Source organism: Ovis aries, chromosome 11, assembly GCF_016772045.2.
Source record: "Ovis aries strain OAR_USU_Benz2616 breed Rambouillet chromosome 11, ARS-UI_Ramb_v3.0, whole genome shotgun sequence".
In the NCBI taxonomy this organism is placed as follows: domain Eukaryota; kingdom Metazoa; phylum Chordata; class Mammalia; order Artiodactyla; family Bovidae; genus Ovis; species Ovis aries.
Window position 1 is genome coordinate 18,987,839 of NC_056064.1, and position 10,222 is coordinate 18,998,060.

General features: G+C 48.8%; 1 protein-coding gene across 3 annotated transcripts in view; it reads left to right on the top strand.

Annotated features, from left to right (window-relative positions):
* The window catches only part of LOC101117683 (kinase suppressor of Ras 1), a 159,981-nt gene extending 156,531 nt beyond the window's left edge, over positions 1 to 3,450 (top strand). For all 3 annotated transcript variants that reach the window (XM_060395266.1, XM_060395267.1, XM_027975253.3), the window contains one exon: positions 381 to 3,450. In XM_060395266.1, the coding sequence (XP_060251249.1) occupies positions 381 to 459 (79 nt within the window). In that variant the 3' untranslated portion in view covers positions 460 to 3,450. The remainder of the gene's footprint in view (positions 1 to 380) is intronic.
* The last annotated feature ends 6,772 nt before the right edge of the window (positions 3,451 to 10,222 follow it).

Sequence of the window (10,222 nt, forward strand, 5' to 3'; positions counted from 1 at the left end):
ATATCACTCTCAAGGCTGGGGCTGAGTTTCTCTTCCCTCCCAGTTCTACTCGGAGCAAGAGGTTTGAGAATGAGCTGCCAATGAGAATGAGCCCGCAGCAGTTACTGGGCACGCGGGGTGCTGGGGCTTTTGACACAAACAGGCCACCGCCCTCCAGGAGGGAGCTGAGGCCTAGCACCTCTACCCCCCCATCCCCACCCCCGGCCAGGTGTGACCAGGAGCAGCTCTGCCAAGGCCGCTGGCCTTATCATCACTCCCACTGCTTGGTGCGGCCAGGTCCTCTATGGAGCTTCTGGAACTGGCCTGCTCATTAGCTAATGTTGCCCAAATTCTGATCAAAATCTGCAGGGCAGTAATTCTTGTTTTTGTTCCTCTTTCAGCATTAACAGCAGCAAAGTTGTACCCCGGTTTGAAAGGTTTGGCTTGGGCATCCTGGAGTCCAGTAATCCAAAGATGTAGCCAGCTGTGCAGTTTTTCTGATGACATATTTCTTTCTTAAATGTGTCTCTAAAACATCCGAACCACCACCACGACAAAAAAAACAATGCTCTTCAAAATGCCAGCCACCCTCCTAAGTGCCGCAAACCAGGAGCATGAGGCCTTGGTTTAGACCGTTCATCTGCAAAAACACTTGGGTCCTGGAGATGGAGCTGTGCCTGCTGTTTCTTAAAATGACATCACCAACAACCAGACCTGTCCTGACAGGCGGCAGATGTTTACATGTATGTTCGTGTGGAGTTGGACTTGAGGTTGTACAGTAGGTATTAATAAAAAAAATGGTCTGTGCAGAGGTTGCTGGCACCGTGGGCCAGGATAGCAGAAGGGGCCCTCCCCTCTGGAGGCGCCCACACTGAACCAGAGGAAGAAAAGCATCATGATTGTGGCTGGTCTCCTGGCAGGACGGGCGGGGGTTGGGGGGTGGCAAGCACAGGGTTTGACCAGGCTTCTACTTTGGCCCTAAATCCTATCACCCCTCATCCTATCAAAGAGGTGTGGTCTCTTCCTCCTCTTGCAGGTGAGACCCTGACCATGACCTTAAGCTGGATTAACAGGGTCAGGAGTCTGCAGAGAGCTTGAGTTCACCTTTGACCCCTGTAATCCAGTCCATATCTGCTGGAAAAGCAGAGACAGATCAAATCCAGATAACATCTGGACTGATCCAGTGGTTCCCAGCCAGGGTCTCCACTGCCTATGGAGCTGTTTGTTTCATGAAGCCCCCAGCGGGACATCTGGGAGATGGAATGAAAGGCTTTAACTATTTAGATACATCCCAGTCCTTAACTAACATTTGACCCCAGCGCTAAGGCCCAGCCCAGCAGCTGTGTATACCGTGAAAGCTTGATCCATGAAAAGAGGGAAGGTAGAAGGTGGGGGAAGAAGCAGGCAGGGTCTCTGAGCCCACTCTCCCAGTCATAGGGTGCCGTGGCCCTTTAGAAGCCCATCATCGATCTTGCCAAATTTCTGTCACTGCCCACCCCTGAATCCTGCTGAAACACCTTAGCCTGCCCCTGACTCCTCCGCTGCCCGTGTTCAGAGCTCTTAGATAAGGTGGGAGGTGTGTGCCCTGCCTTTCATTTAGACCCAGCTAGCAAGCCCCTCACCTTCAGAGTCCTCCCAAGCACCAAGGTTTGTGTCCATTGGAACCAGATTTGGGAAAGTCCAGGATGTGAGAGGGTCCTGCCTGTCCTCATTAGAAGCTGACTCCTAAAGAGAAAAGTTCCAAATGCCAGAGAAGCCCTTCAGTGAAGGTTAGGGTATATCAGGCTCCAAAGCCAAAAATGACCCATGGTGATGAAAGTGGAGAGGAGAGATTGTCTTCAGACCCAGAACCGATGTCCACATTTGGAGCCAAGACGAGAAGGCATGTGGCCCTCCCACCGGGTTTATGTACACCTGTCTAACCAGGCTCCGAACCTGGAGTCTGGCCAAATTGCCACTTGGCCTGGGGAGTGTGGAGCGACCGTCCTGGCTCTGGGCTGAGCGTCCCTTGGCGGCCCTGCTGGGAGGGCACAGCCAAACAGCTGTGCTCGGTACCCGGGCCTCCGGGCCAACAGCACCTCAATCCTGCCTGTTGGGTGTGTGGGGAGGAAGATGGGGAGGCTGTAAACCAGCTAGACTTGGCTCTGGGGGTCTTTTGTCCTCTGTAGGACGCTGGCTTCTCCCCATCATCCCTTTGACCTCCAGGTCAGCCTCTCCCCTGATTTCTCCACTCCAGGTGGTATGTGACTCCGCCTCCTCTGGTCATCAGGCTCCTCCCCCCACATCAGCTCCTTCCCAGAGGTCACAGTTCATGCCTCTCACGATTCCCCTCCAAACCCTTGGACGAGCAGGTGGCCTGAGGGTTGGGACGGCAGCTGAGTGAATGGGACTCACCTCAGGCCCACGGACGGACAGTCTGGGTGTTTTTTCCCTTGAAGGTGTCACACTCTTGGGTCAGTTCAGGAAGCTTTCTTTGAGTGCCTACTGGGTGCAAGTGCTGGCGGCCCAGGAGGGGAGCAGTCACCGCGCCCGCGTTCAGGAAACTGCTGATTTGCCAGGAACCCGGAGGGTGGGCCTGGGGGCCACCCCCTTCCTCTCCCGGGCCCTGGGATGCCTTCTTGCTCTCAGTCTGAGCCTCTGCCCTGCCTGTCATTGAAGAGAAGCAGCTGAGGAGCTCCCCAGGTGGTCCCCGTCACCCTGTCTCTATTTAAGTGACTGTGAATTGAGGTTAGGAAGACACGCCTGCCCTTCCGTGTGCTCCCCCGCCTGCCTTGGAAACACATGAAGGACGGCAGATACTGTGAATTCAGCCCTCACAGCCAACTGTGAAAGGGATGGAGAAGCTGGGAGGCCTCCTGGACAAGATCTTGGGGGCTGCAGAGGTCCCCTGGGGTCTGAGAATGGAGCCCAAGTTTCAACCTTCAGCCCACACCCCCCAACTCCACTCCCCAGCCTCACCTCCAAACCCCTGGGATCTGTTCCTGATGCCTTTAAACACCAGAGCCACAACCCGTGGTCCCCATCCAACCCGAGGTCTTGAATCCTGAGTTCCCCACCAGTTGTGAGTGGCGTGTAGCCAAGATGACGTCTCCATACCAACCGCTATATCAAAGACGCGTACAGGGCCTGGAATCCCTCTGCCCTCTCACAGCATTTCTTCCTGTGATCACTGAGGGGCGTGGCGTGCCCTGTAAGCCCCTGGTGGGGGTGGTGGGGGTTGTCTGTGTTGCTTTGGGGGGCGGGTGGAGATATAAATGTGAAGCCAGTTAGGGAGCTTGTGCGATGCTGCAGTGTCAGCCAGGATTTCATCTGTGTGTGCAAACCCAGCATCTTCTGTGGCCACGAGGCACACACTTGCTTTTTTGAATGTGATGTAAAATTTGTATATTAAAAGTTTTTATATTTTCTATCAACTGCATTTGTGTTCCAGAAATGTTATTAATTTAAATTAAAATGGTTAGTATTAATGGACGTGCACTATCTGTTTTTGTGGGTGGTTTTTTTTTTTTTTTTTTTGCCATTGGCAAGAACACTGTGCCAGGCCCAGCCTGGGTGTCTAGAGTCTGTGAATAAAATCGTACCAAGGTGTCTGGGCCTTGTGTCTGCTTGGGTCCATTCCAGATGAGTGGGGCAGAGGTGGGGGGCTGTCTGATGGGTGGCATAGGAGAGCAGGACGGGAGAGGGTAGGGTGTTTGGCCTCCATCTGGGAGCTCCTTCCAGGGAAAGAAATTTTGCCTGGACCTTGGAGGCAGATATTTCCAAACACATGGGAGTAGAGATAAGAGCATCAAAGCCCATGATGTACAGAAGAAGGTCATCCTACCCCCAACAGTGCCGGCCTGGTAACATACTCAGACCCGTCACTGTCTCCTCTGCTGGAGGGGTCTTTGACTTGTGAAAGCCTTGAGGGGAGGGAGTCTAAATAAGATTCATCTGAATATTATTTTTAGGAGCCTCTCCTCCCCAGTTATAAAGAGAGAAACGTGAGACTTCCCTGGTGGTTCAGTGGTTAGGACTACACCTTCCAATGTCAGGGGTGTGGGTTCAACTCCTGGTCAGGGAGCTAAGATTCCATGTGCCTCGCAGCCAAAAAACCAAGACATAAAACAGAGACAATATGTAAAGGCTTCACTATATTCATTGGTTAGCTCTATAAATCTCCTGGAGGCATCTTCAGGGTTTTCTATGTATAGAATCATATATACAAAGGGATATTACTCAGCCATAAAAAGGAACACATTTGAGTCAGGTCTAAAGAGCTGGATGAACCTAGAGCCTATTATACAGAGTGAAGTAAGAAAGAGAAAAATAATTATTGTGTACTAACACATATATATGAAATCTAGAAAGATGGTACCGATGAACCTATTTTCAGGGCAGCAATGCAGATGCAGATGTAGGGAAAGGACTTGTGGACACAGTGGGGGAAGGAGAGGGTGGGACAAACTGAGAGAGCAGCAAGGAAACATGCCTTAACCGTGTGTAAACAGCGAGCCAGTGGGGATTCGCTGTATGACGCGGGGAGTTCAAGCCCAGTGCTCTTTGACAACCTGGGGAGGTGGGAGGGAGGTTCCAGAGGGAGGGAGCATACGTATGTGAGCGTTCTCAGCTGTGTCCAGCTCTTTGAAACGCTATGGACTGTAGCCTGCCAGGCTCCTCTGTCCATGGGATTTTCCAGGCAGACATATGTATACCTATGGCTGATTCATGTTGATGTATGGCAGAAACCAACACAATATTGTAAAGCAATTATCCTCCAATTAAAAATAAATTTTAAAAAAGGCTAAAAATGGTCCACATTTTTTAAAAGTCTTAAATAAAAAGAATTTTTTTAGAAAAAACAGGTGAGCTGATGGTTGGGGTAAGCAAAACAGATGGGGGCCAAGGGGAACCAACATCCTCTGAGCCAAGGAAGTGCTTTCTGCACATCATCTTACCTTAAGCCTCACAGCAGCACCCCTGGGGTAGGAACTGTTGTGAAATTTCAGCTGAGGCACAGAGAAGTTAAGATATCTACCCAAGATAACACAGCTGGTCAGTGGCTAGTCTAGGACTTGGGCCACACCTTGACTCCAGAACCTCCCTCTCATCAGAAACTGGGGAATTTATTGGCCAGCCATTTATTGAGCACCTCTGTGTTCAAAAGATGGTGCAAAGTGCTGGGGCACAGGAAAGAGGTAGAATGCTCGGCTTCGGTGGGCGGCTGACCCAAGGAAGGAGTCCCTCAGTCTTTCTAGCAGGCTTCATGGAGGAGGTGGCCTTGGAGCTGACTTGAAGGGTGACTAATATGCCTGTTGCATGTAAGCGAGAGGGCTTCCCAGGTGGTTCAGGGGTAAAGAAACCACCTGCCAGTGCAGGAGATGTGAGTTCAATCCCTGGGTCAGGAAGATCCCTTGGAGAAGGAAATGGCAACCCACTCCAGTATTCTTGCCTGGAGAATTCCATGGACAGAGAAGCCTGGTGGGCTACAGTCTGTGGGGTCACAAAGAGTCAGACATAGCTGATCGACTAAACAACAACATGGAAATAAGAGGAGACGGTTTTACTTTGAGCAAAGGCTTAGAGGTCTGGGAATACAGAGTGTGCTTGGGATATCAGAAGGCGTTCAGCTTTTCATTGTGAAATGGAACCCAGGGAGGAGAAGGAACCTGGAGAGGATTCTGTAGGTGCCAAGCTAGGAGTTTAGGCTTGAACATGACACCGCTGGGGAGCCATGAATTGAGCCTGGGCCTCCGGCAGTGGAAACATAGAGCCCTAACCACTGGGCCACCAGGGAAGTCCCTGAACTACTGTGTCTTGCCTGCTTCTCCTTTGTTTCTGCCTTCCTTCAGTTCTGTCATTAGGAACTGCTCGAGTCTCCTTTTGGAAGTAAAGGAAGTCCTAGGAGACTGAAGTCTTTTTTATAAACAAGAAACGGGGGATCACTTTTTGTGATATAAATAAAATCAAGTGGTTGTTAAGAAAATGAAAACGAACAAGAACTTAATTTATAGTTTGCCCCAAAGTGATCATTTTTTTATGATGGAAATAAAATCAAGTGGTTGTTTAGAAAAAAAAAAAAGGAAGAAATGGGGGATGCAGAGGGGCTTTTGTGCCCGGGAGGGCCCCGCAGGGTCTTGCTCAGTTTCAGCGGAGGTGCAGCAGGCTCAGGTGACACCTGCCATGAGAAGGTGCCCCCAGTTCGAGCCAGAATGCAGGCCTCCAGGTTCCACGTGTAACAAAGATGAAAAAGACTCCAGCTATCAACGTATGTTTTGAATTTTTCCACGGTTTCCCCTGTGAGATTTAGAGTATCTCACAGGGAACTGGAGGCTTATCTGGGTGGGTGTGCCTGCCTCATTTCTCACTTGCCAGGTAGGAGGGGAAACTCAGGCCGAGGAGGCAGTCGTCGTCACCACCCAGGCAGGTGGAGAAGCAACTGACCATGGGGAACAAACACGCGGAAGAGAGGGTGCGTCCCTGCCCCAGACAGAGCTGGATTGTTCAGCTGTGAAGTTGGGGGTGAAGTGGGGCTCTGTGTGCCCATGCCAGGATTATCTGCGTTCAGTTCAGCTCAGTTCAGTCGCTCAGTCGTGTCCGACTCTTTGCAACCCCATGAATCGCTGCTCGCCAGGCCTCCCTGTCCTTCACCAACTCCTGGAGTTCACTCAGACTCACGTCCATCGAGTCGATGATGCCATCCAGCCATCTCATCCTCTGTCGTCCCCTTCTCCTGCCCACAATCCCTCCCAGCATTAGTCTTTTTCCAAGAGTCAACTCTTTGCATGAGGTGGCCAAAGTACTGGAGTTTCAGCTTTAGCATCATTCCTTCCAAAGAAAACCCAGGGCTGATCTCCTTCAGAATGGACTGGTTGGATCTCCTTGCAGTCCAAGGGACTCTCAAGAGTCTTCTCCAACACCACAGTTCAAAAGCATCAGTTCTTCGGCGCTCAGCTTTCTTCACAGTCCAACTCTCACATCCAGACATGACCACTGGAAAAATCATAGCCTTGACTTGACGGACCTTTGTTGGCAAAGTAATGTCTTTGCTTTTCAATATGCTATTTAGGTTGGTCATAACTTTCCTTCCAAGGAGTAAGTGTCTTTTAATTTCACGGCTGCAGTCACTATCTGCAGTGATTTTGGAGCCCCAAAAATAAACTCTGACACTGTTTCCACTGTTTCCCATTTATTTCCCATGAAGTGATGGGATCGGATGCCATGATCTTTGTTTTCTGAATGTTGAGCTTTAAGCCAACTTATTCACTTTCCTCTTTCACTTTCATCAAGAGGCTTTTTAGTTCCTCTTCACTTTTTGCCATAAGGGTGGTGTCATCTGCATATCAGGTTATTGATATTTCTCCTGGCAATCTTGATTCCAGCTTATCTGCATGGCAGAGGCTAATGAGTTTGGAAGCACTGGCTGGCTGCAAACCTTCAAGATGTATTGGCTGTAGAAATGAATGAGCAAGGGTGGGAACTAGGAAACTGAATCATCAACACTGGAAATGAACATTGAGCATTGATTCCGCTTTCACAGGACACATTCCTCCACTCTGTTGAAGGATGATTTGCAGGATTTTCAAAGAAGAAAATGTATTGCTGAATCTAACCATTTTGTGAGACTTACAATGTTCAGGGGCTACTGTGGACAGAGCAGGTGTTTGCAAAGATTTACATGTTTTCCCTTAAGCTGCAGTGGAGGGTGGGCTCCCCGCTGGTGCTAGTGGTAAAGAGTCCACCTGCCACTGCGGGAGACACAAGAGATGCAGGTTCAGTCCCTGGGCCGAGAAGATCCCCTGGAGAAGGAAATGGCACCCAAGCCCAGTGTTCTTGCCTGGAAAATTTCATGGGCAGAGGAGCCTGGAGGGCTACAATCTTGCGGGCCGCAAAGAGTCAGACATGAGTTAGTTGACTAAACCAACCGACTGGCCTTTGGACTTTTTTCCTTTCTCAATAGGTTATTTTTATCTTTTGAGGAAACACTAATCAATGGCAATGGAAACCTCTTTACCCAGGGTCTGAGTGTAGGTGGGGGAGGCTGACGATTAACCAGGGTAAATCGAGGTTCAGGTGAGAGTTCCTCTGTCCTTCTGCTCATGGACGCTTCCAGACTGACTTGAAAGCAGTAGGGGGAAGGAGCTTTTGGCAAACAAGGCTCTGTCTTCAGCCCACTGTTTCACATCTAAAATCTCCTAGCTACCTCTATGCCCTGAAACCCATCTTTAAATGCTATTCTATTCAAGTAGGTGATACATGTAGGGCCTGATGATGGGGCTCCCAGGCACAAGGCCTTCCTATGTCTCCCATTTCTTTGATTATAGGAAACAGCCTTGATTTGGCCTCCATGACCTTCCCTGAGTTCCAACTGTAAGAAATAAAAACTCAAAATGGTCCATTTTCAAGGACAACTAGCCTAGAGTGAGAGTCTGCTGATGTAAGAGCCCTTAGGATACTTGCATAGGAGAATCCAGACAAAGGGAGAGTAATAAATCCAAGTGACTTTCTCGGGAAGATTGTTAACCCTGTAGTACTTAGCCAATGAGGAGCCGGGGGAGGGACTTGCATGCTGAGAGGATAAAAATCCCATTGACGCTGGGTCTACAGCCTTCCCACCAGACACCCGATCTTGCAAGACCATCATTAAAGCCTTACTTCTCGCTGCATCTTGTGTCTCCAAGTCTATTCCTTGGGTTGGGGCTGGTGGGCTTTATTTCCCACACAAGGGGCAGATTCAAGCTGTTGTTCATTAGGGAAGGGAGAGGGTTGGAGACCAAAGAGAAACAGTCAAGAGCAGCCTTGGGACAAGGTCCTGTTTCCCCATCAACGGATACATACCATATCTTTGAGTTGTTTTGCAGATACTGACACCCCTTCCAGGTGGGAGAAGTTAACAATTAATGATGATATGCTGACCACAATCATGTAGACCCCGGACCAGTTGGACCTGAAGTCTACTCACCTCACCATCAACCCATCAGAAGAATGTCCATGGACTGAACACACTCTCTTTGAACTATTACTATAAAACTTTTTTTTATAGTAATAAAAAATAAGGTTTTTTTATTCCTCACTATTTTCCCCAAGTTGGGACACAAGAATTAGAGGGCATTTAGCTCACTGTAGCCCCCTTTGCCTGGCGCAAAAATAAAGCTACTGTTTTCTACTTCACTCAAAACTCTGTCTCTGAGATTTGATCTGGCACCAGTGTACAGAGAAGCTGAGCTTTTGGCATCACAAGTGCACGTCCTCTGCAGGAGTGGATGGTTCCAGATATTGGTGCTGGAGAGAAGACTTCCCTAGAATATATTGGCATGTGGGTGTGGTTCTGTTGGGTGCTTTGGCTGGTCTATGGAGAAGGGAGACACAGAACCACCAGCTGCTAAGATGAAGATGAAAGCTGATAAAAACAAAATTCCACTGAGTAAATCTGAAGATTTAATTGGCTTTATTATTCAGTGATTCATGAATCAGGCAGCATCTGATGTTGTAAATAGAAACAGAAAGGTTGTAAAAAAAGAAAAAAGAAAGGTTTTTAGAGGTCGAAGAAGGGTGGGAAGTAGGAGCTATTAACAAAAGCTAATAAAGGACTGTTTCATACCCACTCACCTTCTTCTGGAAGCAGGGCAAGTGTCACTCTTGTAGATTGCTTCTTCCTCCCAAGGATGGAGAGGGCCCAAGAGATGTATTACCACCAGGGTGCAGACCAGAAAATTCCAGTCTGGCTGGTTAAGACTACATTCCTAGGGGGAGTTCCCTGGTGGTCCAGGGGTCCCAGCTTCCACTGCAAGGGGCATGGGTTCAGTCCTTGTTTTTTTTTTTTTAATTTTTATTTTTACTTATTTTACTTTACAATACTGTATTGGTTTTGCCATACATTGACATGAATCCACCATGGGTGTACATGCGTTCCCAAACATGAACCCCCCTCCCACCTCCCTCCCCATAACATCTTTCTGGGTCATCACTGTGCACCAGCCCCAAGCATGCTGTATCCTGCGTCGGACATAGACTGGCGATTCGATTCTTATATGATAGTATACATGTTACAATGCCATTCTCCCAAGTCATCCCACCCTCTCCCTCTCCCTTTGAGTCCAAAAGTCCACTATACACTTCTGTGTCTCTTTTGCTGTCTTGCATACAGGGTCATCATTACCATCTTTCTAAATTCCATATATATGTGTTAGTATACTGTATTGGTGTTTTTCTTTCTGGCTTACTTCACTCTGTATAATCAGCTCCAGTTTCATCCATCTCATCA